The following is a 27,261-nucleotide window of genomic DNA, read 5'->3' on the forward strand; positions in this document are numbered from 1 at the left end:
TGCAGCTCTGAACAGCCTCTTCACCAATCCTGTTACACACCAAAAGGTGCAGCTCCTTCCTTCCAGCTGCAGCAGCAGGGTGAGACCCCGTACCCATCGGTCTGAGCCACAGCTGGACACCAGCCCAGCTGTGCCCAGGTGGCCAACAAGGCCAGTGGCACCTGGCCTGTGTCAGCAATAGTGTGGCCAGCAGGACCAGGGCAGGGATTGTCCCTCTGTGCAGGGCCACACCTCCAATCCTGTGTCCAGTTTTGGGGTCCTAAATTCAGGAAAGATATTGAGGTGTGTTCAGGGAAGAGGAAAGGAGATGGTGAAGGATCTACAGAGTCAGTCCAGTGAAGGGTGGCTGAGGGAGCTGAGAGTGGAGAAAAGGAACAAAGGAACATCAGGGGGCACCTTCTCACTCTCTACAACTCCCTGACAGGAGGGGGCAGCCAGGGAAGGTCAGGCTCTGCTCCTAGGGAACAAGGCACAGGATGACAGACCATAGCCTGAAGCTGCACTAGAGGAGGTTTAGGTTGGAATCAGGAAGAATTTCTTCACTGAAAGGGTAGTCAAGCATTGGGAGGACTACTCAGGGAGTCCCCATCCCTGGAGGTGTCCAAGAAACTGGATATGGCACTTAGTGCTATGGTTTAGTTGCCAAAGTGGGGACTGGCCAGAGATTGGACTTGATGATCTCAGAGGTTTTTTTCCAAACAAAACAATTCTGGGGGTCCTGTAGTCCCTGCAATTAGATCCACAGGAAGATCCAGACACTGAAATCTAGCGCTGGGATCATCAAAACTTCTAATCCCACGGGCAACTAAAACCCAGAGACGTCTGGAGCACAAAAACTCTTGCTTCAGAGGGTGCCTGGACAGACAGCAGCCTGCGGCAGGCTGGCCGGAGTGCCGCACACCGGGCTGGGATGCGGCGGTCAGGGGACAGAGGGACAGAGGGACAGAGGGACAGAGGGGACAGGGGAAGAAGAAAAGGCAGGAATGAGGTGGCTGGCTCTTCCCTCACCTTTATTTAACAGCTTAATTGTCACAGCTTATTTGTCACAGCTCAGCAGCGTGCGCGGCGCTCCCCTCCCGCCCCATCGCTCCGGACGCCAGCATCGCCCCGGGGCAGCTCCAAGCCGGGAACCGCGCCGCTCCTCCGTGCCGGGACAGACAAAGGAGCTGTGGAAAACCCACCCCCGGCCCGGCCCGGCCCAGGAAGTGACGGCAGCCGGTGCCCCCGGCACACCTGAGTCACCTGGCGGGGCGGCGGCAGCGCTGCGCTCCGCGGGCCGGGCGGTGTCCGCGCACGGCTGCGGCCATGGCGAGGGACGGCGGCTCCCCCTGGGCCATGGGGCTGCTGAAAACCTTCGAGGAGAGCGAGTTCAGCAGCTGGGAGAAGATCGGCTCGGGAGGGTTCGGGCAGGTGTATAAAGTGCGGCATCTCCACTGGAAAACCTGGCTCGCCATCAAGTGTTCGCCCAGTCTCCATGTGGATGAGAAGTAAGGAGGGACAAAGGGAACGGGGACACTGTGGGGATTCTTCCCACTGAGGCGCTTCGAGCCCTCGGTCACCCCCGGGGATCCGCGGGGCGACGGAGCGCTGCCGGTGTGCAGCCCTGCCCGTCTCACAACCGACAGCAGCAGCAATATCCCAAATGTCCTGCCTGTTCCCTGGGAACCGTGAAACATCCCAAATGTCCCATCTGCTCCTGGGAGCCATGCGGAAAGCATTCCTGCCCTGCCCAGGCTGTGCGTGTGCCGGCTTGCGCGGCCCCAGCAGGCACCGACCGCGCCGGGATGGGATGGGATGGGACGTGATGGGATGGGATGGGATGGGATGGGATGGGATGGGATGGGATGGGATGGGCAGGAGGAGCAGTGGGAATGTGGCTGGGATGCAGGGGCTTGGTAAGAGCCATGCGTTTCAGCTCGCAGCTGCAGGAGTTGTGGCTCATGTGGTTGGGGTGCGGGCGCTGGAGCCGCGGGTTTGGGGTTTTTAGGGAGCGGGAGCTGAAAGGAGCCGGGCTGGAAATGTGCCCGGCTCCAGCGCAGGGATGTGTGTCTTGTCCGTGTGTCTGTCTGCTCGGGATGAGTCCTTGCAGGTGTGTTGTACTGCAGGTAAAGGTGCCCCACGGCGGGACTCGTTGCGGTCCTGGCTGAGGACGGTGGGCTGTGCTGTTCTCACGCTGTGTGTGATCGCAGAATCCCAGATAGGTTTGGGTTGGGAAAGACCTTAAAGCTCATCTCCTTCCAGCGCCCTGCCATGACCAGGGACACCTTCCACTATCCCAGGTTGCTCCGAACAGCTATCGAGTGCAGGTCTCCTTTCTTAGGAGAAGAACGTGGTCAGGTGCATCTTTAGGAACATCCCTGTGTTGTCGGGACAGTGGTGGCTTCAGCCTCTGTGCAGAGGGAGGTGAATATGCACAGGTCGTGTTCCTGGAGCTTTCCCAGCTCCCTTTGATCTTTGGGATCTCTACCAGCTCACAAGCTGATTCTGCAGTTCAGTTTTTGAGACGTGGATTGGCTCAGTCACAAAAGGTTTCCTGTTGGTGCCTTTCCTGCAGAAAGAGCAGAAATAAGCAGAGATAAGCTAGCCCAAGCCTGAAAACGTTTGTAAACCCACCTTCTGCAGGATTTCTGAGGTAGTTGAGCATCTTTTCCAGTATCTGAATTGCAGACTTTGCTGACTTTACTATAGAGTGTAGTAAATGAAATTAAATGTCCTTTTGGAGAGGGAGAATATACTTATATGCATAGGGTAACTGTGCTGTCTGTGAATAAAAGGGAAAAGACCTTTTAGTTGCAGAGTGAATGTCATTGTGCTAATCTGCAAGTCCCCTACTATTAAAACCTCACAGGAGGTTTCAGGTTTGATGCTTATTGATCAAAATAGTACCATGGCTGCTTAATTTTGAAGTTAAGATTAAAACATGTCTGAAAACTAAGCTAGAACTTTTAATTTGCAGTGTGTATCTAGAAACTTACTCCAAAAGTTAATTTTCACTCTGAGACAAAGGATGCTGTCACCTATTTTAATATGTTTAGTAATTAATTTTAAAATTAATTTATAGTTTAATATTTAATAATTACTGTTGAGATTTGCTGTCAGATCTTTATATTAACATATACCACGTGCAGTAGAGAGCCACCTCTCTCTCCGTGGCTATGAGGTGTGCAAATACTGTAAAACCATACAAACATGCAGCTCAGTAAGCAAAAAATGCCTTGAGAATTTGGGAACTGAGGCTGTAGGGCTGCTGCAGCTTCTGATTGATTTTAATAAATAAACCAGTCCTTGAAGCACTAATTTGTTTTACTGCAGAATCTGTGCTTCAGATGCTTGAGGAGGGCATTGATAAGAAATTGGAGTGTCTCTGGCCTTTGAAAGAGCTGCCCCAGATAAATAAACGTAAACTGATTTATTATTATTTTTTTTTAATTTCTCTCTTCGTTCTTGGGGCTGTTCTATCAAACCCCTTTCAGGAGAGGGTTATGCCGAGACTTTTTACCCAAACTTTTCTAATAAACTTGTGCTATTTAAGTGGTGGGGTGGGGGGCACAGACAGAATCAAACACAGCCTCTTTAGCTGGCAGGTTGCAACAAGCCTGTGTAATTAGATTGTTAATCCAGGAGATTAACCTGACTAGCTGTTTCTTGGAGCCCTGTGAAGAGTTAGAAGAATTGCCAGTGGTATCAGAAACATTAACTGAAAAGCACAGAGGCTTTTTCTGATGTATTTATTTGGTACCACATTAAAACCCTGTTTGTAATGGCTTGGTGGTGGTAATACTCTGTGTAGTCTCTCTTTCTGCAGACAGTGAGAGATTTGGAGTAATTCCCATGGCAATTATCACATCATAGAGCCAAGTGGCCTCAAGCAGAAGAAAAACTGAATGTAGAGCCAGGAGTGTTTTTTAAAGCCCAAGCCCTCTCAGACAATCCAGCCAAATTCCATTCCTAACACCTTATTTGCTCCCACTTTCCTGAGATCTCATTTCTTTCATGGGACTCAGGATGCTCTCAGTACGGGAAGGTTCAAGGAAAATCTGAAAAAAAAAAATATTTTTGTGACCCAGAAGAGTGTAGGAGCTTCTCCCCCAGGATTTGCAGTGGAAGTCTGTTCTTATCCGTGTGGTCTGCAGAAAAACAGTGGCAAGCTGGGAGAGAGAGAATCCTTTGTTGATCTCTTCTGCTGAACATGAAGGTGCTGACTGTAAGGTGTAACATTTCCTGGAGAGGGATCTTTACTGGAGGTGTTGGCCATGGGGGTGACTGCAGGGCGTGGAGGTGGAAAAAAATTCTTAAGGAAAAAGAAACCAAGCAAAGCCCTACCTGTATCTCCCTCTGCACATCCTGGATTTGGGAATGGAGCAGGACTTTGAAATTGAGGAGGTTTTGGAAATGCCTCACTGTCCTGTAATCCTCTGGTACCAGAACTGCACAGATCTGTTAGCAGGGCTGACATCTGTCAACCTGAAAAAAAGGGATTTTCTTCTTTTTTCCCACCCTCCCCCCCACAACATACTCTGTCCTGACCATGCAGAATCTTCTCATATTCACATTTTTCTCTGCGAGTCAGCAGTGTGGAAGTTGTTAAATATGTACCCTGCAGAGCAGAGGCCTCTGTGTGCTCTTCAAACCTCTGCCATGATGCAGGTGAGAAGAGTTCCTGAGGACTTTCAGGGGTGGTGTAATTTGGTGGACCTCCATCTGCACCAGCAGCATTTGTGAAGAGGTAACTTAAATTCCTGACTGCAGAGCAGGGCTGGGTCTCCCCTGGGCTGGGAGAAGCCTGGCTGCTCTGTGTCTGGAGGTGGCTCACACAAATGGCCCCAATTACAAGTTTTCAGCTTCTCTGGAGCAATTTTTGAGTTCCTTTGGAGCAACTTTTAACTGCTCTGTCTCAGACTCCATTAGGGAAATGTGGTGGTAGTGGTGGGGGAATATAAAACTGCAAGGACTGCCTGGTGAGTCTAAGGTTGTAGTCTTCCAGCAGTGTTATCTCTAGGGCACAAAGATTGGATCCATGCAAATGCAGGTACAGCTGTAATTCCTGCTGTTCTTGTGGCAGGGTTTGTGGGACAAGGGCTGGGCCCTGGGGACTGGGGCAGTGGGCAAGAGGAAGGCCCTTGTGTCTCCAGGAGAAGCCAAGGAATGCAGCCCTGTCTGTCTGATGTGGAGTGGAAGCAGACAGCTCTCTGGAGGTCTCCAATTCATGTAATATTTCTAGTTGCTTTGAAAATGTCTGATCTGTGACAGAGAGCTCTTTTGGCACTGGACCCAGTGCTGGAACTCTTGATGTGTGGGCCCCTGTCTTCTGGTACTGTTGACAGGAGAAAGTGTGTGCAGCCCATCATTTACATGACCTCAGCTGTCCTGTGTGTAAGTTTTTCTTTTCTTTTTTCTTTTTATTCTTTTTCTTTTTTTCCCTTTTTTTTTTGTTTTTCTTTTTTTCTTTCCCTTTTTCTTTCCCTTTTTCTTTTCCTTTTTCTTTTTTCTTTTTTCCTTTAATTTTTTATTTTCCTTTTCTTTTTTCTTTTTCTTTTTTTTTTCTTTTTTCTTTTTCTTTTTCTTTTTCTTTTTCTTTTTCTTTTTCTTTTTCTTTTTCTTTTTCTTTTTCTTTTTCTTTTTCTTTTTCTTTTTCTTTTTCTTTTTCTTTTTCTTTTTCTTTCCCCCTTTTTTCCTTTCCCCCTTTTTTCCTTTTCCCCCTTTTTTTCCTTTTCCCCCTTTTTTTCCTTTTCCCCCTTTTTTTCCTTTTCCCCCTTTTTTCCTTTTCCCCCTTTTTTTCCTTTTCCCCCTTTTTTTCCTTTTCCCCCTTTTTTTCCTTTTCCCCCTTTTTTTCCTTTTCCCCCTTTTTTTCCTTTTCCCCCTTTTTTTCCTTTTCCCCCTTTTTTTCCTTTTCCCCCTTTTTTTCCTTTTCCCTTTTGTCCATTTTACTTTTCCCCCCTTACTTTTTCCCCTATTCTTTTTGTTCCCCTTCTTTTCCTCTTTTCCCCCTCTTTCCCCCCACTTTCCTCCCCTTCTCGCCCCTCTTCTCCCTCTTTTCTTTTTCCTCTATTACGATGGAGTTAGGATACCCTTCTGGAGGTAGAGGAGAGCTGAGATGACAATTCCAACTTTTTAACCGCGTGGGTACGAAATAAACCACTATAACACCGGCTAAACCTACAGCTCTCAGCCGAGAAACCCCACTGTCGGAATCTGTGGGTATTGATGATTTCAAGATTGTAGAAAGTCTCTGTCTTTCAGCCCCATTGCCAAAGAAGAAGCCATAATTCGTCTGTGCTGGTTTCAAGGTTGTTTATTCTGTTTATCTCTAACATGTTCTGCTGCCCTGCCGCAGCTCTGTCCTGCAGGGCAGCGTGTGGGGCTCTGCCCTCAGTGGGATGTTACAAACATTAAATACCAGAAACTACCTGTGCTGGATTTACAATAACGTGCCAATATCTGTCACCTACGTTGAACAGTGTGTCCCCAGCCTAAACCAACAGAAAAATGCCAACACTGCAGTGAAACATGGAGGGCATGAAGGAGAAAAAGGACAAGACACACCCAATTTCCTCCATCTTGTCCCCTTTGGACCCCTAATCTAGAATCCTAAAATTTTACTTTTGCACCCGTGCCACACTTAATTATTACTGATATCAAACACTCAGAGCTGGTAATTCATCCTGTAAGATTGAAAACTCTTTTCCATGGACAGAGATCACAGACAGTGTCTCTGGGGGCTCTGTCCAGGGGGGTTCCTGACCCCTGCCAGGGCAGCCAGAGGGAAGCTCTGGACTCCCACACCCCACCAGGAGCTTTGCTTTTCCTTCCCTTTGGACAGCTGGGGATCACTCCCGAGCGGGGAATAACCGAGCGGTCCAACCCTCGCCCCCGCCCCATCCTTTGATGCGCGGGATGCGAGCCCGGGGCTGCATCCCGGGGCTCCATCCCGGGGCTGAGCCTTTGTGAGCGCTCCCGTGCGGGCCCGGGAACATCTCCGTGCCCAGCGCCGGTGGCATCCCGAGAGGGGAAAGGGAAGGGAAGGGAAAGGAGAGACCTTTGATCTCTGCCTGCTGCAGGAGATCTCGCTTTAACGAGCTGCTTGTGTTAGGAGCATTAAGCACCTAATGACTGCTTTGGCTCTCTTGGCTTCTTTTGTCTTCTTTGCTTTTCTGTTTTCGAAAGGTGACAGGGACCTTTTGAAAGCTGTTTAAAAACCGACGAGCTGTGCCAGGCCTCTGGCTGATTCGGTTTTGAATGCTCTGGGTGTGGGAAAGTGCTAAGGGTGGTAATTGTTCCATGGGGGCTTGATTTAAACGGGCGAATTAGATAGAGGGCACTGGTCTGTTATTCTGTTAATTCACTCAATGAACTGGGTCTGGTCCAAGCAGAAAGGGAGCTTTTTTTTAAAAAAAAACCCCATTATTTTAATGAAATAGAAAATTCAGATTTTTTAGAAAACGCCCCATTTCCAGCAGCCAATCTGCGCTTTTGGCGATGCTCTCTGAGGCTGTTGCTAGCCTGAGAAGCCCATCCCGAGGAGTTTAGTGGTTGTTGGCAGACCTTGGCTGTTGCCGGGCTCCTGCTTTCCCTGGGAGGGCTCAGACGGGTATTTTACATGCCTGACTCCAGCTCAGCCCGGTGAATTATGCTGGCTATGCGTGTGGCTTGGGGGCAAGGAGTTGGTTGTGTTATTCATGGGCGCTCCCTTCCAGCGTGCCAAAGAGCAAACCGGGTACTTGTCTGCAAAGGCAATTATTTCACAAGAAAGTTGCTGTAGGGAGCAGCAGGAGCCAACATGGTTAATAGAAAAGATTTCCCTTATCTTCTTTTTGTTTCTCTCGCTGCGAGTACATCCCTCTTTAAACCATTTTTCAGCCTGGTCTTGCCTCTGAAATGGGTTTGCTGCTCCTGGCTAGGTCCTGGTGGGAAATGTTGCCTGCAGGTTATTGCAGCACATTCCCAGCCTTGGGGAGTGTCCTGCTGCCGAGTCTGAGGGCCAAATAACAGCTCCCAAAATCTGGGGGTCCGTCACAAGCTGCACTTCAGCTTCTCCCAGGGCATCCAGGCACTGGGGACACATGAGAAGATTTGGCTGTGTGCAGGCTGGACTTGGTGTTTTCTCTTTTTAGAAGTGCACAATGCTGCTAGCTGGCCTTGGATTTGAAATTTCAAAACCAAACCGGTTTGATTAAGCTGAGGTTCTGCCATGAGGCTCTCACGGTGGTAACTGGCATCACTTGGTGGCACAGAGCACAAACTTTGTCCTATTACTTCAGGTACTGTTGTCCATTAGATAGTTTGCACATCTTTGGGTGCACTGCAGGAGCTGTTGTGTAATAAGAGAGGGTCTGCTCAGGAAATATTGCCTGTCTGACCTCCCTGTGCCCTCTTTTGTGAATCTATGGCAGCAACAGCGATGTGTCAGTGCCCAAAGCTGCTCTGGGCAGGGTTCATAATCGCTAATAATGCAGTTTTTACAGATTGAAGGGTCTTTAAACCATCAAGTGTGCCCCTCTTTGTGGGCACAGCCAGCCTGGGGACAGGACCCTGATTTCCTCTTTCCAACTGGAGGCTCTGTGGGCTGTTGCAGAAGGCTGTGAGTGAGGTGCAGAAAGGCACAGCAATTAAGGGTCTTGACCTGGGAGGCTGCATCTGGGACTGAGTAACACTTAACCCTGTGCAGGGTCAGGCTGAAGTGACCTGTAAACAACCCGGGCTGCTCATTACAGCTGCCAGGCCCAGGCCTGTTACATCACTGAAAATGGTCAGCTGGGAGTTTTCAGCACCTGCTGGAGCCAGTGAGTGCAGTTTTGGACTTGTAGGATCTGTATTTTGGGGAGGTTTTTGTTGTGTTTCCCTGATTACAGCCGGCAGTTTGCTGCCCTCAATGGTGGGTCCAAGGATTCCTCTGCCACGGTTTGGGTCTGTGAACACTCAGGGCTGCTGAAGAGATGCTGTCTGGCTTCTCTTCTGATCAACACAGCCTTATGACTCACCAAAAGTTAATTACTTCATCTCAAGGAGTTACAGCAGTGCTAAAGCTGGGCTCTGAGTGTATCACCCTCCTTCTGAACAGCACAGCACAACCAAAGCAGGGACATGGGCTTTGCACTGGAGGTGTTCACACTGTGGAAGTGCAGGGCTCACCTGCGGTCCTGCAGCTGGGAGCTGCCTCCTCTCATAGCTGAGACAGAGACAATACACTCTAGTTTTGGAAGGCTTCAAACTTTTTTTTTATTTTAGCATGCATGCTTTTTATACATTCTTACAAAACTGATAAGTTTACACTTTACTTACTCATTGGTCACAAGAGACAAAGTGCTCATTGGAGCAGGCAGTTGCAGGTTTCTCTCATTTATCCTTCTTTCTTTCTTGTTTTTTATGTCAACGACCTTGGTAGAAAATTCTTTTGGGGTAAACATGGATCCTCTGATCAAACTTCTCTCTGGCTCACAGAAGCCGCTGTAAAACCTCTTCCACATCCTACCACTGAAAGCACAAAACCCCAAGTTAGTAAATGTGGAAATACACCTGGAGTGCAGGCTGGTGGGGTCAGTCAGGGGGTGATGGTGGAATGTGGTGTTGGGTTTTATAAGAAATGTTCTGTGCGTGCTTGGCCTGAGGAGAAGCAGCTGCTCCATCCCTCACCTCCCATTCTCTTCCACCCAGGGAGCGCATGGAGTTACTGGAAGAAGCCAGGAAGATGGAAATGGCAAAGTTTCGCTACATCCTTCCCGTTTATGGCATCTGCAGAGAGCCTGTGGGCCTGGTGATGGAATACATGGAAACTGGGTCTCTGGAAAAGCTTCTGGCCTCCGAGCCCCTGCCCTGGGAATTGCGCTTCCGCATCATCCACGAGACAGCGGTGGGGATGAACTTCCTGCACTGCATGTCCCCGCCCCTGCTCCACCTGGACCTCAAGCCTGCAAACATCCTGCTGGATGCCCACTACCACGTCAAGGTACGCCCTCTGTGCCAGGGTATCCAACCTCTGGATGCTCCCCCATGGCTCCTTCCAGATGCAAAAAAAAAAAAGAGAAACCAGCAGCATTCTTTTAAAATTAAAGAAATGCCCATTGACCTAACCCCTCTGATTCCCACATTAAAATCCACACAAATACAGCCCTTAAATAAATGCACCTGGTTTATTTTAGCACCTAAATAGAGGTGTGGTTAGGGAACTTGTGAGAACCCTCCTGAAATTTTAGAAGGATGCAGCGAACTCTGGTTCTGAGACCTAATGGGTCCTGCTCCGAATTTATTTGAGAGCAGGGGGAGAAAAGTGGTGTGAACCTCTAAATCATCTTTGCCACTTCCACAGTTGCCATGATTGCCTTGTTCTGGGTCTTTGTCTGCACCACTAAATGCACAGATCTCATTTTCAGCTGGAGCCTGGGGAAGCCTTCCCAGAGGCAGCTCATTTCCATTTGCTCAGGGCATGTACAGTGAGGAAGTATCTCTGTCCTGACTGCTCATGCATACCAGAGGTCGTTGAAAGGAATTTCTTTTGTGGCTGTAACAGCATGAAATTATTTTTGTTATCCATTTCCAGAGTAAACTGACAAACTTAGCCTTCTCTGCTGGAGGTTCTGTGGTCAGCTGGACTGAGGAGGCTGTGCTTGCTTTCTCAACTTTATTTTCAGGGAGCACAGAGACTGAAATACAGTTTTTTCCCTTTTTTTCTTTTTAAGTGTTCAATTATTTTTTTTAGCAGTGCCATAATCCATCTGCTCTCTGTTTTCCTGGCCCCCTCACTGATCAAGTGCCTTTGGTCTTGCCTGTATCCTTCTAAAAATGAAGTTTTCATTAAATAAAGACATATTTCCTGATGTCATGATAGGGTTGGAGCCATAGGAGGTGTGTGTCACTAAAGAAATCACACTTGTGATGGTCTGAGCTTTTTTACTAGGCCTCTTAGTCATTTATTTCTTAGAAGGATTTTCTTTCTGAGGTAGGAGGCATCTACAGGTGATCATGCTATTATGACCACAACATCAGGATTTGAATTGTTGAAAGCCTGTTCTCACACAACCATGCTGAGAGACCTTTGCTAAGTATTTATTTACTTAAAAGTTCATGCTTGCTTGCATAACTTCTTAAATTCCTGATTCTTGACTCATCCATGAGCCCAGATAGCAAGGCTGTGTTTTTCTCACTGTTTCAGGAGGTTGAAGTGCCTGATGTTCTGCCTGCTGCACAACCTATATCAGAGTGGTGATGTAACACAAGGGGGCAAAGTGCAAAATGTACAAAAATAAAAAAGTCTCTGGTGAGGTCATTGCTGACATCCCTGATGTGCTTCTATATGAAACACATCAAGGTCGTCAGATCCTTTCCATGGAGTCCAGGAAGGAGTGGTTTAATCCAAACCTTTTCCAGCCAGCAGTCTTTTACATCCACATCTTTTCCATCCAGTCTTTTACATCCAGGCATCTTGGAAAGCCCTCCAAGAAGCAAAGCAGAAACAGGAATCCATATGCAAAATGAGAGATGAACATATTCTGTGAGGCGCCTTCACTTCAAAAATGTGGCCCCTAACCTTCTTTTTGTGTGATGTGAAATTTGCAATTAAATTTCAGACCCTGCAGCTTGATTTAATGTGCATTTTCTTGCTGGAAGGCTAATGGAGCTGCTGATTGAAGTGTTTTGAAATGTCAGCATTAATTTAGTATGTGACCTGTCCCTAATAGAGTCCTAAGGTGAGTGAAGAGATGTTGCAGACTCCAAAAGAAGAGTTTGGAGGTAGGGAGGACTTTTACAAACTGTTTGCCCTTGAGCCAGGAAACAGTCAGTCTTCCAGTGGAGAGCACTGGAAAAGCTGCTGTGCCATCCTGCAGTTAAATGCAAACACACCCTGCTCCTTTTACAAGCCCTGTGCTCACTGTAAATCCCTGAGTGAGGCTGGTGACTAAGGCAGTGCTGCTGTACAGAACTTATCATCAAGTGGGTGCCTCCATATCATAAAGCCTGGCCATTACATAAGCGTGTGCTGAACTGGGAGGATAATTAGGAGGATGGCATTAGCCTGGGCAGGGATATAGATAGACAGATATTAATTTTGCCTGAGGCACGTTGGGGGATTCCCTGGTGATTTTAAATATTTGTGTGTAACGTGTATAGCACAAGTACAAAAGCTTTGCTGTTTTTTGGAGGGTGGATGCAGCCATCCTCCCTTGTGTGAGTTGGTGCTGGGAGCTGCCCTCCCTGCCATGTCCTGCTCCATCTGGTTTGCCTTAAACACTGTGCTTTCCTTGGCAGGATTATTCCATACCCAGGCAGACTTTGTCATCCTTCATGTCAACCTTTACCAACAAGATCCTCCCTTGACTCTTCCTCCAGTGTTCCTCATACTCAAATATTTCAGTATTTACACTCTGTCTGACATCTGTTTCTTTGCTCAGCTGGGCCACATCTTTTGAGCTCATTCTTCAGCTCTCCTGCCCTGTACACACATTCTGGACGTGTCCCCTGAGCTGCTGTGGTGTGGCAATCGCTGGCACGGGGGAAGCAATGCCACATTCCAGCTCTGCCCTCGTGGGCTGGGAGTTTGCTCCTTCCCTGCTGCAATGTGATCTCTCTGCAGGGCCCTTGGCAGGAGAATAAACACCCCCACCACATGCAGAAATCTCATGCCCAACTTGCTGCCAGCCGCCATGCCCTGGTGATCTCTGTTGCTGCTTCACGGGTTTTCTGCCTTCCAAAATCTCATGGTCAAGAGTGTTGCTTTTTGTTCAGGTGTTTAAAATTAAGCTGACCTGCAGCTTATTACTTTTGGCAGAAACATTATTTTTAAGCTCTTATTTCTCTCACTATCCAGCCTGTGTTTTTTGCAGCTCCTCATCTTGTCATGTATGTATTTGTACACATACATACATGTATATATGTGTGGGTTCATGTACACGCAGAAACAAGCCTGACCAGTTGTTTTTCATCTCCTAGATTTTGGTTTTAAGGCACTTGAAGCACAATGAGCTGCTCTCAGCTGTGCACTGCTTAAAGCTCTCTGTAGTTGCTTTTCTCCCCTCCCCAGTCCTCCAGTTTAAACCAATGTGAAATTTGCTGCTGTGTTGTACCGTGCTGACCGTCTTGCTTCTGTGGTCTTCACTTTTATTTTTTGCAGTTCAGCTGCACAATTTCTGAGAATGGAGTTAGAAGCAACCTAGTGAGATGGCAAATTTCATGATCAGAAAGCTTCTTCATGTAGGTTATTAACTGTAGGTACAGGCAATACCCAGAGGCCAGGCTGGTAAAGAGCAGTTGTCTCTTTTTATTAGACTGCCTGGTGTAGGTAGCACAGCCACTTTTTTATCAGCTGCAATTGCTCTCCTGTTATTACAGATGAGGAAAGCCTTTGTTTTGTGTGTCCCTTCTGCTTGTTTCCTACCCTTCCTGATCAGGGTTTCCATGCAGGGCTGTTGTTGTTTGGCTCTTTAATCCCAGCTAACAAAGCTGGTTTGCACCTTGATCAATTCTCTGATTGATCTAATTGTGGTGGCACAGGGGAGGGAACAAAACCATCCCTGTTAGAGTAATGCAGATTCATGACGGATTAAAATGGGTGTTTGGCTCTTGTTTGGGCTGCTTCTAAAAACAAATGTCCCACCTGAAACAGGTTTGGAGGAGTTAAAAGTTTCAGGGCAGGTTGGAAAAGGGTGGAAACACAGCCTGTTTCAGAAAAGTTTATTTTAGAAGATAACTGAAGTGCATTCATTAAAAAACACCAAAAAAACCAACAACAACAAAAAAAAACCCTATTCATTTAAAGTTTCAGGCATTTCTTAAGAATCAGAATGTAAAAGCCTTTTTCCCCTACCCCCAGAAAAACAAACAAAGGAAACATGTCCTGCCACCAGACAACCTAATACTCCACAGACAAATATGGGGGCATTCTCAATATCCAAGTACAGAGACTTTGTACAGAGAAAAATACTGGATGTTGCAGCAGAGATTAAAAATTAATCCAGTGAATTTGATTTAGAAAACCTTTTGATGAACTCTGTCCCTGAGTCCATTGCAGTGGGTTCTTGAGTTTTGTTTGCAGAAAAATGACATAAAGCATCAGGAGCTAAGTGCACAGTTCAGGACATCGGGAGGTGAGAGCAGAATTCAGGGCAGCCTGTCAGGAGTCATCAGTAAAAAAAAGGCACTTTTCAAGCACTTATTTTGTTCTTGGAACTAGATCCCTGCAGTGCTTGGGAATAGCTGACTATAGTAGCTGTTGTAGTTATGTGAGCATATCTTCTAGTTTTCAAAAAAAACATTGCGAAATACAAAAATAATTTCTTAAAGCATCTAAAACTTTTCAAGTGAGTGTTTTTGTACGAACTAGAGTGGAAAGATCTACAAACGGCAGAAGCAGAGAGAATCTTAACGTGTATGAGGTTAAAAACAAACTGAACTATAAATAAATAAATAAATAGAAATCTTCAGATCTCGGAATCCTTCAGCAGGAAAGTGGGCAGGAAAGCATGTGCAGCTCCCGTCCCTGCTCGGAGCTCACGTGTTGGTTCTCATGCAGCTGGAAGGAGCAGAGCTGCCTGAACATGAACCACCAAACCTGAACCATCCCCTGCCTGCGTGGGCTCTGGCCAAGGCTCCTTTCCCTCCTTCCCATGCTGGTTTTGCATGGAGCAGCCTCTGTCGCCTCCGTGTCTCCCCTGCTGCTGCCACTGTCCCTTTGAAGGGACCCACCTGAAATCACTGGCATTGATATCTCAGGTTTTAGCTTTTCTATTTTTCAGATTTTGTGCTGTTTCAGTGTGTGGGTCTGGGCTCTGTATCAGGGATGGTGAGCTCTGTGCACAGAGAAGGGAGACAAAATTCCTGCTCCAGCTGGGCACCAAGGACAAATGATCCAAATCTCAGCCCAGGAGCACAAACAGCGTGGGCTGGAGAGAGAAAAACAAGCAGGATGGGACTGCCTGGGCTAAAGCTGGAATGGGACAATGAACTCCAAGGTGCCAATGGAGCAGAACTGATCCCAGGGAGAGCCCCCGGGAGCGCTCGTGCATTTTGGGGCCATTTTGGTTCATTTGGGTGCAGCCCTGGCTGGGCTCTGGTGCTGCCCAAGGTGGATCCATGAGGAGATCCTTTAATAAATCCCTGCTTTATTCTGTAGCTCTGCCCAGCCTCTGCTCTAGGGCAGCTTTCTTAAGGCATCAGTGTGAGGAGTGAAATTGTGGATTCCCTCAAATTTAGGGAAGGGTAGAGCCTGGGGTGGGCTGCAGGGACCAGCAAGGATGTGGAGGAAGGAGTGGGGAAGGGTGCTCCACTTTCACTGCCTTCCCCAGCAAGGCTGTTGCAGAATGAGGTGCCTGGCAAGCAATTTAAAGGCAAACCAGGCGAGTTAAATGACTGTATCTTCCACCCACTGCGCAGTTCCCACTGGTGTTTAAAGAACCTGCATACCTAAATACACCATGCAGCGTGGAAAATTCACCCTAGAGGAACTAATAAAAGCCACAAAAAGCTGTCTGCAGAATGTAGCTGTTTTGTTGCAGCCTGCCAGATAACAATTCCTCAATTTCCAGTGCTTTCTCCTGCAGAATTTGGTATGATCGTAGCCCTGCGCTGTACAGGTGATTTTTTTATTCATTAACACCCAGTCCATCACACCAGGTAGGGACAGTTGCACAAGGTGAAGCTCTTGCTGGCCAGGGAGGGTGTATGCTATGTACCTTAGCTGTTTCTTAGTTTGTAGGGTGACTTTTTCTGTCTGAACTGCTCAGCTCTGCCTTAGCCCCCAGCCTTAGATTCACACACCGTAGCTGGTGGCTCCAAACACAGGAGTGTCACCCTGCTGTCTGCATTTCATCTTTATTCCTTAACTCACGCAGTAGGAAACACACCATTGTTTAGACAAAGAGGGAGGTGTGTGGCTTTAATTATGCCTGGATTTCTTGAGGTGTACACAAGCCTCTGCCTCACGTTAATCAAAGGAGAGCAGCGCTTCACCACGTCGGATCCGTTCAGACTTGCAGGGTTCAGTTCATTTCTGAACCTGACACCACAGCCTGGTGTGATGCTGGGGTTGGGCTTTTGTTCTCCTGTGGAGCACCAGGTGCCCCAGACTCCTGCAGCAGTTCCTGAAGTGGTCAGTTTGACTCTTCCCAGGGTGTTCTGGTGTGTGGACAAGGGTTTCTTGCTGCTTTCCTGGGCTCCAGTGCTTGGCTTGCCAGCAATCCCTCTCTTGAGAGTGTATCTCTACAAAGATGAGAAACCATTCCTCCAGATGACTTTCCTTTTTTTTTTTTTTTTTTCTTTTCTTCCCTGTGTGTGGGTTTTTTCTGTTCTCAAGCCATTCCCACATTACAGATTAAAAGAGGGACAACAGGTTGCACATACCTGTGTTTTAGGGTGCAGGACTTCCCCAGCTCCTCAGAATGCCTCTGCTGAGATCTTTGTCCATGGGAGAGGTTCTTGCTGAAGCTGTGTGTGGGTTGCTTTGTTTGTTTTATGGCAAAGGGAGATTCCTTGCATGGCTGTGTAATGTGCCTGTTCTTCAGGAGGCTGAAGCTGGCAGCATTTTCTCCCTTTCCAGTAATGGACACATGTTACAACTAGTTCTGTGGTATCTTTAGAGAGAAACTTCTCAAAGTGTACAGTCAGAGCCTATTTAAAAAAAAAAAAAAAAAAAAAAAAAGAAAAGTTTTTTTTAATTATGCTTGTTGTTTTGAGGGAAAACTTTCTCAAAGGAGAAGCTGCAAAGATCAAAAGGGGAATGAGTCATTGAAAAACCTGAGTATTTATGAGATAAAAGGAATATGTAAGTTGGGGGAGGGGGAATCTTATCTGACATGTAGACAAAAATCAGTGGGCTCAGTGGTCCAAAAAGACTTGACTTTTCTTGAAATTACCACTTGGCATAATAGACATTTTTGTCCAGTGGGAAATAAATAAGACAAAGGAAATTCCTGGCCTATCTGTTTGCTCGGTGATTAGTATGCCTTTGAGAGCAAATGAATGCATATTTGCTTGACACTTGAAATTAAAGTGGAGGTGTGTCCTTTTTATAAACTTGCTGTCACTTGTTGTGCTCATTTCAGCTGTGCTCCCTGCGTCACTGCACCGACTTGCTGTATCTCCTGGCTGCCAAAAAGAGTTCCCAGTGTGGGTTTTTGGTGTGTCTGTGTGTTTCCATTTGGGTTTTTTAGCACTTGGTGGCTCTGCTGTTGGGCTTGGTCCTCAGTGGCATGGTCATTGTAACAGAACACCTGGAAGAGTGATTCTCCAGAGTTCACTGGGGAGCCAGGATGTTTAAACACCTCATACAGTGTGAGGTTATGTAGGGAAAGGGGGTGGCAGGGCCAATAATTACATTAAAGTAGTTTGCAGTAGCTAAATTCGACTGGTTTAAATTACAATAAATTGTCTTGACTGTTTGTTGTGTTTGCTATGTAATGGGCTGGCATGCTGGTGCTTGCAAAAACTGCTCGTCTTTATTTTTTCTTCTTCTTTTTCTTCTTTTACCTTTACCATAAAGGAAAAACCTACCGTAGCATTATGTGTTTTATTGGCTTAATATTTCTGAACAGCTCTTCACCGTATTTGTTGGGTGATCCTGTGTTCTTTGCAGAAAATATTTTTGTCTGATGGTACCATGCACTTTTCTTACCTTCTTCCTTCTCCTTTTTTTTTTTTTTCCAGATTTCTGACTTTGGGCTTGCAAAGTGCAATGGCTTGTCCCATTCCCATGACATCAGCATGGATGGTTTGTGTGGCACGATTGCCTATCTTCCTCCAGAGCGCATCAAGGAGAAAAACAGGTGCTTTGACACCAAACATGATGTGTACAGGTCAGTGAACTATGAAAACACCTAAATGTTATTTTAGTAACTCTGTAAAATGAGCCCTTTTTATTTTTTTTTTTTAAGCATGAGACCCCTAAATCCAGTTTGAGCCTCGTCTTGAAATGTGTCAAATTTGCTTTGGGTTTTGCAAAGTCTTTGTAGGGTAGAGGCCTTTTAAAAACTGCAGGTGATCCTGGGTCTTGAAATTATTTGTTAGCAGCTGGCAGTGGGAGGCACTCTGCCCACCTTTAATTTCCCTTCTAAAGGTACATCCTGGCCTACTTTTGGAGTGTGTGATAAAATTCTGAGTTATCTTCAGTGGATTTCATCACTAGGTCTTTGGCTCTTCTTTCATGGCAAGATTATTCGGAAAAGGAAATCACAGCTTTAGATTAAAAAGATATCTCTTATTCTAAATTAAATTGATTTATTTAAAGTCATCTCGCAGGGCAGAAGCATTAAATTAAATCCACTGTAATGCTTCCTCTGATTTTGTCAGGGTGGATGTGCAGTGGTTGGTAAATGCTACCAAGGACTTGGCAGCCTCCAGCAAGTTCCTGTGTTTGCTGCCTCAGGTTCCTCCCTGCCAAAGCTACCATATGAAATCATGGTTCTTAGCTGCATTCTTCCGTATGTGTGTGTGTGTGTTCATCAGCTGAATTAGGTGCAAAAGTGGAGGGATAAGGAAAATAAATTACACTTCTGTGTGTTTTTTTGGTTAAAAAATTTCTAGAATTTTTTTTTTTTTTACCTTTTATATTTTTTTTTGGTAGCTTTTCCATCGTGGTCTGGGGAGTTCTTACACAGAAGAAGCCTTTTGCAGGTAAGTTGTGTGTTATCTTGGATTTTTTTTTTCCTTTTTCCCATTGATAAGCACACTCCTTGACCAACTAGCCCCAGATTTCTTTGCATGACCTCCAAATTCTGACAGTCTTGTGTGGCAGAGACTTTTAAGCTCTCAAATTCTGATCACAAGCTTAAGTCCTCCTTTGTGCTACACCATGGAAACAGAACCTATATTGCTGCAGGATTTTTGTCTGCATGTTTTTGCATCTGCTGGAGTTTGCTGCACAGCTTCAGATCAGTGTGTGGCAAAGCCAACTTGGCAGGCAGCTCTGCTGTTGTTCAGAAGCAGCTCCTCTTTAGAGAGGTTCTGTAGTTTATTTGTAGATTGTGGGTACAGATTTGTTCCTTTAAAAAAAAAAAAGAAAAGCTGTCTGTGAGAATAAGCCCTGTTCCTCCCCGCAGTAAATGCACCTCGACAGGCAGCTGTTTGTTCTTTATGACTTTCCTGTCTCTGTGACTGGCCTATGTATAGCAAACATGTCCCAACAAGTTCCAGTCTACTATTAGTTTTTCTCCCAGTGAGTGATTCCGTTTAGCCCAGTGATTGATTTACAGTCAGGAGCTGCATTATTGACCTCTTGATTTGTGTTCTTCCTTCACCTTTATGGATAGTTCAGGTACCTGGTCTAAATAAAACCTAAGGTTCTGTTTTCTTACAGCAGCTATGGAAATCCAAATCCAAAGAGAGGTAGTAAAGAACTGTTTGAGGTTTTTTTATTTCCTTTTGTTCTTTAATGGGTGGAAACTAACACAGTCACTTGCTGAAAATTGTTTTTAAATGATACACAAGTAGCAGGTGTTACTGCATTAAAAATACCTTGTTGGAGAAGACAACCAACAATTTTTTTCCCTATTGATATGAAATCTAGGAAAAAAAGTGTGAAAACGAATTTTCAGCCTAATTCACTCTTAATGTTATTGGGAAAAAGAGAAGTGATCTCTATTGCTGGGACATCTAAATGTGTGTGCTTTTGCTTTGCAGAGGAAAACAACATTTTACATATTATGGTAAAAGTAGTTAAAGGCCACCGCCCAGAGCTACCTGCTGTTTCCAAATCCAGGCCTCATTCATGTAATAACTTGATCAAACTGATGCAAAAATGTTGGCAAGATGATCCTGGTGAACGGCCAACATTTCAAGGTAAGATTTCCTCTTAACTTGGCTGCCCATTTATTCTTCTATGAGTCACGTTATTGCTCAGGACTCTGCTAATCCCTGGGGTAAACTGAGAAGCTCTGTGACAGAGTAAATAGAGCACATTGTGTGGTGGAGACAATGATACAGGCCACTTACTCATTTGTGGAGGAAGGGATTATCTGAGGACATGTCTGACCATGATGGTGTTATGTAAACACAAGCCTTGTACTGAGCTAGTTGGTCCATTTAGCCAGAATTTATGTTTATTTCTGATAGTGAGTGTCAGGACATAAGCCAAGCTGGAGCTGGTGTGGTTTGCAGTGTACCGAAGCATTGAAGGAACTGGCTCTTGAAATTTGTACTGTTGTATGCTGAGAAACTGAATTGTTTTCTTGTAATGAAACAGTTTGTGTATCACTTCTCTGCCAGTAAAAGGTTTGAACTTGTCCAAAGCACCTGTTATGAATTCAAGTGTGCAGAAGGATGTAGCTTCATTTAGCATTAATGGGAGAGATTTGCCTCTTCCCTCTCTTCCTGCTCAAACAAGGAATGAGGACTGAAGGGATTGAGGGATTCCATCTTTTAAAAAAAACGTATTTGAATCTGTCAGCAGTACAGTGGTTCCCAATTCACAGTCCTGAGGCATGGCCCCTGTGTAACAGCAGTCTGGTGTGACTGAAAATGAATTGTTTGGGCAGCCCTGTGTACCCTTGGCTTGGCTGCACACTTGTCCCACTGAGGAGGTGCTGGATGGAATGGTCAGCACTGGAGTCCTTCTCCCTCAGTATCTCAAGAGATTTTAAGTTCAATTGATAGAGAAAGACAGCAGGATATCTCAGAAACTCTTCCACTGAAAAAAACAAGCACTAAAACCTTCTCTTGTTTCCTTTAAAGAAATCACTTCAGAAACAGAGGCCCTTTGTGAAAAACCAGAAGATGAAACAAAAGAGATGTTAACTCAGGACCTGGACACCAAGAATGCCCCAGAGCAGCAGCCTGAGGTATTTTCTCTTTCACTGCTTGTTCAAACTTGCAGGGTTTTGGAAGGAACTGGCTCCTTTATGACTTGGAAGGTTCCAAGCAACCTTCTCTTCGCTGCTTTTGAGCACCACCTTGCCTGATAGAAGTGGGTCTTGGTGAAGGACAAGCAGGGGCATGAACCAGCTCAGGAAAACCTCAGGGCAGAACCAAATGCAAGTGCATTTTATTCTGTGGAAGGAGAGCAGGACAGTTAGGAAATAAAGGCTGGAACTGTGTGGGTGTGACTGATCTTAAAAACCATCATAGGCAGAAGAGCCACATGGCTTTAGTGGCTCTGAGCACTGATGGAAGCTGCCCTCCTGCTTCTGAAAAAATTCAGTTATCTAATTCATAGGTTTCATTTAATACAAATAGTGTTTAAAAAGGCTACCTGCAAACTAAAAAAATTATTTCTTCTGTAGGGCTTTGTGCTCAGTTTTGTTTGCTGACCTTTCTATAATACTTGTGTGCTTCTCTAGAAGGGGATTTGTGCACTATCCCAGAAGAAACAGGAGCCTGCTCTACCATCAGTTAAGGATTACAGTCTCTCAGAGTTGTTGTCCCAGTTGGATTCCGGGATTTCACAGACTATGGAAGGCCCTGAGGATCTCAGCCGCAGCTCTTCTGAGTCCAAACTTGCCTCCAGTGACAAGCGGCTTTCAGGAGTTTCATCTGTAGATTCAGCTTTTTCATCCAGAGGATCCCTTTCCCTTTCCTTTGAACGGGAGAGTTCAGGTACTGGTCAAGTTTTCCTTTGTAGTTGTTTGGATTGGGGCATGGGAGTCAATGGGTTGGAGAGCAGAATAACATTCTGGAAATTACTGTTAGCCTTTCTTTCTCTTGCTGTCAGCACTACAAATTTGTTTACTGGAGGTAGTTATTTAAAAGGAAAAAACAAAAACAAACAAAATGTGGTTCTTGAACATGATCTAATGAGAAATAATAAATCTCATTTACTTTTGTAAAGGAGTAGACTCCTATTAAAGCAATTACAGAATCAGTCATGTAGAGGTTGGTTGGCAGGGAGGTCACTACTAGTCCAGCATCCCACTTGATGTGGGATTAAAGCCGCTGACCAGTCAGGTCAGCTGAGACTGTGGCTTTTTCAGTTACACTAAGCCTAAACCTCAGCACCTTGGTTTTTGAGAGGACTCAAGCCACCTTCTCAGCAGCCCCTGGGGCCATTGAAATAAAGACCCCCTCACTTTTCATTCCAGAGCTGCAAACCTCAGACAACTATTTTCTAGTTAGGTAAACAATGGTTAGTGCAGGGAGATCAACCACAACATCCTTTGGTCTTCATACCACAACAAAGAGAGTTAGTGGGGGCTCAAATCTGACCTGAAAATGTTCTGGGACTCCTGTGGAGCAAGAGGGATGCCTGCTCTGCAGGCAGCTCAGTGTTGAAACCATGGGCAGGTAAAGTTTGATGGGTATCAGAATTGTGATGCTGTGTTTTCCACAGAATCTTGGAACAGTTTGGGTTGGAATGGACCTTTAATGAGCAGGGACATCTTTAACTAGATCAAACTGAATGTGTTCAGGGAGGTGGCATCCACCACCGTTCTGGGCAACCTGTTCCAGTGTTTCACCACCCTCATGGTAAAAATTTTCTTCCTTGTATCCATTTAGATATTGGTACTACAGACATACAGAAGAGGAAACTAACGGAGGCAATTTTATCTGGAGATACCAGCAAGCTGATGAAGATCCTCCAGCCTCAAGATGTTGATATTGTTTTAGACGGGAACTCCAGTCTTCTGCACTTGGCTGTTGAAGCAGGTCAAGAAGAATGTGTCAAATGGCTCCTGCTGTACAACGCTAACCCTAACCTCACCAACAAGAAAGGGTCCACCCCTCTTCACATAGCCATCGAGAAGAAATTTAAAAGCATCGTGGAACTGATTATGGCAAGGAAAATCAACGTCAATGCCAAAGATGAGGACCAGTGGACCGCTCTTCACTTTGCTGCCCAAAACGGGGATGATTTCAGCACCAAAATGCTGCTGGATAAGAACGCGTCCTTAAACGAGGTGGATTTTGAGGGCAGGGCCCCCATCCACATAGCCTGCCAGTACGGCCAGGAGAACATCGTGCGCATCCTGCTGAGAAGAGGCGTCAACGTGAACATCAAGGGGAAGGACGACTGGGTGCCCCTTCACTACGCCGCCTGGCAGGGCCACCTCCCCATCGTGAAGCTGCTGGCCAAGCAGCGCGGCGCCGACGTCAACGTGCAGACCGCGGACGGAAGGACCTCGCTCCACCTGGCCGCCCAGCGCGGTCACTACCGCGTCGCCCGCCTCCTCATCGACCTGGAGTCGGACGTCAACGTCCGCAACGGGCTGCTGCAGACTGCCCTGCACATTGCCGCCGAAACCGGCCACACCAGCACCTCCAGGCTGCTCCTCAAGCACGGGGCAGACATCGAGGCCGCCACGGCAGAAGGATACACGGCCCTGCACTTGGCGTCCCGCAGCGGCCACCTAGCCACGACAAAGCTGCTGATGGATGAAAGGGCCAGCGTTCTAGCCAGAGGCCCTTTAAATAGGACAGCGCTGCACCTCGCTGCGGAAAACGGGCACTCTGAAGTAGTGGAAGAACTTGTCAGTGCAGAAAATATCGATATTTCTGACAGCGAGGGGTTCACGGCTCTTCACCTGGCTGCGCGAGGGGGCCACGCGAAAGCAGTGGAGGTTCTCCTGAAGCATGGGGCCCACACTGACATGCCCAGACCCAAGTGTCAGACCCTGCTCCCAGCCGCCCAGCAGAGCAGGAATAACTCACTTATGGTGTTAAGTGACACTTAAGCAAAAGGTGCAGAGTGGTGCTTTTTAACCTGGTGTGAGGAGGCTGCTGGAGCCCAGGGCCTTCTCCAGCTGCGCAGGGATGTGCTCACCAGCGGTGGCAGCTGATGGACTGAGGTGTTTGAGTGTGCCTGAGGCCAGCTGCAAGGCCAAGAGCTGGAGTCTGCCGTGGTCTGTGTCACTCATTCCGTGCCTGCCCACCCTGCCTGGATCGGGACATTTCCCTCCCCAAGGATGTTCTGAGAGAATGATGCAACTTGTGTGTTCTCCCTGCTTTTTTTTTTTTTTTCTCATGTGCCAAACTAATTTAAGAACTAACATTATGCTTTTTTTATTTTCATCAAAACAAAAACAACAAAAAAAAAAGATGGCATAAGTTCATGGTTCATTGCAGCAATTGATATTTTGGGCTGAAAACCTCCAGTTTAGAGTAAGCACAACAGCAGTCTGCTTGAAATTAATGCAGGAGTTGAGGAAAGGGCTGTTTAAGGTACAGTTAATCAGGTTTCTGCTGCAGTTTTTAATGGAGATATTGACTACAGATTTCCATGTACTCAAAGTTTTTGAGGCATACATAATAGCAAGGCAGGATTTCAAAAAGAATAAGCAGAAGTAAAAGCTTAACGCTGTCTTCATGTACAGTACTCCCCTGTATGTATCCTGAGATCAGTAAACTGGACTAGGTGCTTAGTGGTTTGTCTTAAATGAGCAAGTCAAGAGCTGAAATTTGGACTGGACTGGAAGTGGATGGTCTGTTCTAACACCATTGTACCAATTTGCAAAACACTGTTTGGATTGGCTGATGACTGGAACTGATATACTGTGTATATAGGATTTCTACCTGTTGTATGCTTTTTTCTACTGAAGAAAATAGATTGCTTAGAGTGGGTATGTTTTAATACACCTTTTAATTTCACTCTTTTCAAAGTACAAATGTGGCCTGTTATTAATAAAAAGTGTGTTCCACAACTTGTCTGTATTTTGGAGTCGATAAAGCCACTGAAAACCCATTGACCAACAGCAGAAGAACACAACTATCATGTGTGTAGTGATCATAGAATGGGTTAGAAGGGACCTTAAAGACCCCCTGATCTGTGCAGGGACAGCTTCCACTAGATCAGGCTGCTCAGAGCTCCATCCAGCCTTGTCTTGAATGATGCTGAAGTCCAAACTGGTGATATGTAAGGCTGCCCTCAGTTTTACATTCCCTGCAGCTTTACAGAAAGTCAGGAGCTTGAAGGAATGGTTAGGTGTTTGTTATTTGCAGAAAAAATGTTGTAGAATAAAGCCTCACATAACCTAATCTTTATGCATGTAACACCTCGATATACAACTGGGATGGTTTCTTCTTAAGCTGTAGCTGTTAGTGGAGAATGAAATGGAATTTAAAAGTAAATGGTGAAGCCACGCTCACGCCACTACATGGAGGTTACAAAGCAAAGCCACTCTTAGCAGAGCATGGCAGTCCCAGCAAGCTCCTAAAGGTGCTGACAGTGAAACTTCTCACTCAATAAACAACTGTAATTTTTCTGCTTCCTTCCACTTCTTTGGAGACCAGTAAGGTTGCCATGTTTCATTCAGCTGTGCTTAATCACTGTCTCAATATAGCAAATTCAACCACAGGCCACTTGGTCTCTCAAGTTTAAATGCTTGGCTTAGCCTAGCACAAACCATTCCCTTCTATTTCACAGTCTCCTGAACAGTGAGATTAAAGATACCTCAATTCCAGTACTTGCCTGAAGTGCAAAAGTGCTGTAAGACCAGGTAACAGCAATCTTGCACCTCTCATAAAGGTAGTTCACACTAGCAAGGTAAGGGGAAAGTACACATAAAATGCTTTTAAAACAGCTCAAACACTGCTTTGCCAGTACATTCCTTCAGTGCCTAATAATAATAGTACATTAGCTTCTAATTAAACATGAGGCCACACTCATGAGTCCTTATTTCCATGCTGTCTTTCACAATAACAGGCACCAGCTATGCATTACAGAGAAGGCAACACAGCTGGCACTAGACAAAAAAACAACAAAGGATTGCAATGACATGCTGCCAGTGTTGGAGTGGGTATTTTCCCCCCCCCGTGAACCAGCCTTCCTTGGGGGCAGGAGGGGTGAGTGGGGGTGCTAAATTGGCACTAATGCAGCAATTAGGAATTACTGTTTTGTAAAGGTCTCCTACGGGTGACTTTTCTAGTTGTATGTGCACTCCTCTGACTTAGCTGAAGTCTCTGGCTGTTGACCTAAAGCTTACAGGCATTTCTGTGTCTCTTTCCAATCTCAGGTGTGTTCTTTAGAAAAAAAAACCCTGAAGGCTTGGGAGGTGGGCTTGAGGCGGTTTGTGACACGAAGGGCTCCATGGAGCCGAGCCTGCTCCAGGTCCCCAACTGCTCCCTTGCAGGTGAAAGGGCTGAAAAATGAACATCAACTCTTCCTGCTCACCTCCAAGATCAGCCAGAGGTTGCTTGCAGGATTTCTGCAGACGCTTTGCTCATCCTCTTCCTTTGGGCTTCTCACCATGGCCTCAGCTGGCTATTCCAGCCCAGGGAGAAACATAAGAAAAAAACGATACAGTGAAATGATGTTCGTGACCGTAACCTTCACCTTTTCATCTCTAGATGTGGTTTTTCTGCCTGCACAGCCCCGCTGGCACAGTCTGGGCTCCTGCCAGCACCCACTGGTGCCGTCTCCCCGGGCAGGAGCCCCAGCAGAGGGGAAGGTGCCTCACACCATCCCCATTCCTGACTCCTCCATCCCAGCCTCTGCCCCCGGGGGAGACACAGCCCCTGCTGCACTGCCTGGCTTCGCAGCAGTTCGTTCCCAGCAGTAGGCAGCTTTATTTACCTGCTGCTGTGTTTGTACAGGTCTCCAGAGGACTCGGTTCAAACACGCTGCTGCTGCTGCTGGAGGTGGTGGAGAGGGGAGAGAATTGCTGGGTGATTGCAAAGAGGCCCCGAGGCAAACCTCAGCCCTTTCATTCCTGCCTCCTCTCCTCTCTTGCACCACCCTGGCTCCACTCAACATCAGGCTTGCAAGAAAAACAAGGCATGTGGGAGCTGCTCTGCAAGGCCTCCCTTAGCAGAGAGCTCTGGAGGAGGGGATATCTCCTCTCCCCCACTCTCCTTTAACCCCAGCTGGGTGGCATGAGGTGCAGACCAGCTCGTGGGTGCCTCCAAAAATCCCAGGCAAAGCCTTCAGGTGCTAAAGTGCTCATGGGGTGCAAACCTGTGTTACCTCCATGGCTGTTGATCAGATCCCTGTGCCCTGGGGAGGGAGCATCCAGCCTTTCCCCTTCCTTGACTTTTGATGTGTTTCTTTGGAGGAGCAAAGCAAGGAAGACAGAGCAGTGGGTTCTCCAGACACCAGTCCTGGGGCCAGGTGTTTGAGGGAAGATGCCCAGCTGCACTTTGCCTGTCCTGTTTTTTGGCCAAAAGATGCCCAGCTGCACTTTGCCTGTCCTGTTTTTTGGCCAAAACCACCTGAAAGTGTGCCCAGCTCTCTGCACAAAGCCTGTAACAACTTTGGCCACAGCAGTTTGGTATTGGAGAGGGATGGATCATCCACAGCACTGCTCCACTCCTCCCCTCTCCCCTCTTGTGGGACGCTCTTCATCCAGGGGTGTGGTAAAATGCCAAATTCAGGAATCACAGAATCGTTCATGTTGGAAAAGACCTCCAAGATCATCG

The 27,261-nt window shown here is 46.5% G+C and overlaps 1 protein-coding gene across 2 annotated transcripts; it reads left to right on the forward strand.

The window, feature by feature from the left end:
- Nucleotides 1-1,223: 1,223 nt before the first annotated feature.
- Nucleotides 1,224-23,916, forward strand: RIPK4 (receptor interacting serine/threonine kinase 4). Of its 2 annotated transcripts, XM_030283796.4 has the most exons (8): nt 1,224-1,487; nt 9,652-9,943; nt 17,629-17,777; nt 18,545-18,594; nt 19,600-19,758; nt 20,650-20,756; nt 21,255-21,510; nt 22,408-23,916. In XM_030283796.4, exons 1-8 carry the CDS (start codon nt 1,306-1,308, stop codon nt 23,580-23,582), a joined length of 2,370 nt encoding a protein of 789 aa, XP_030139656.4. In that variant the 5' UTR covers nt 1,224-1,305; the 3' UTR covers nt 23,583-23,916. The 2 variants fall into 2 exon arrangements, with proteins under 2 accessions (XP_030139656.4, XP_072791733.1); XM_072935632.1 differs by lacking the exons at nt 1,224-1,487; nt 9,652-9,943 and adding an exon at nt 16,836-17,091 and having other exon boundaries at nt 22,408-23,716.
- The last annotated feature ends 3,345 nt before the right edge of the window (nt 23,917-27,261 follow it).

Source organism: Taeniopygia guttata, chromosome 1, assembly GCF_048771995.1.
Source record: "Taeniopygia guttata chromosome 1, bTaeGut7.mat, whole genome shotgun sequence".
Classification (NCBI taxonomy): domain Eukaryota; kingdom Metazoa; phylum Chordata; class Aves; order Passeriformes; family Estrildidae; genus Taeniopygia; species Taeniopygia guttata.

Bases quoted from the DNA above. Each gene is read 5' to 3' on its own strand.
- RIPK4 (XM_030283796.4), top strand. From the start codon at position 1,306: ATGGCGAGGGACGGCGGCTCCCCCTGGGCCATGGGGCTGCTGAAAACC. The intron at 17,778-18,544 runs GTCAGTGAACTA...TTTTTTTGGTAG, and splicing joins ACCAAACATGATGTGTACAG to CTTTTCCATCGTGGTCTGGG. The intron at 20,757-21,254 runs GTATTTTCTCTT...GTGCTTCTCTAG, and splicing joins CCCCAGAGCAGCAGCCTGAG to AAGGGGATTTGTGCACTATC.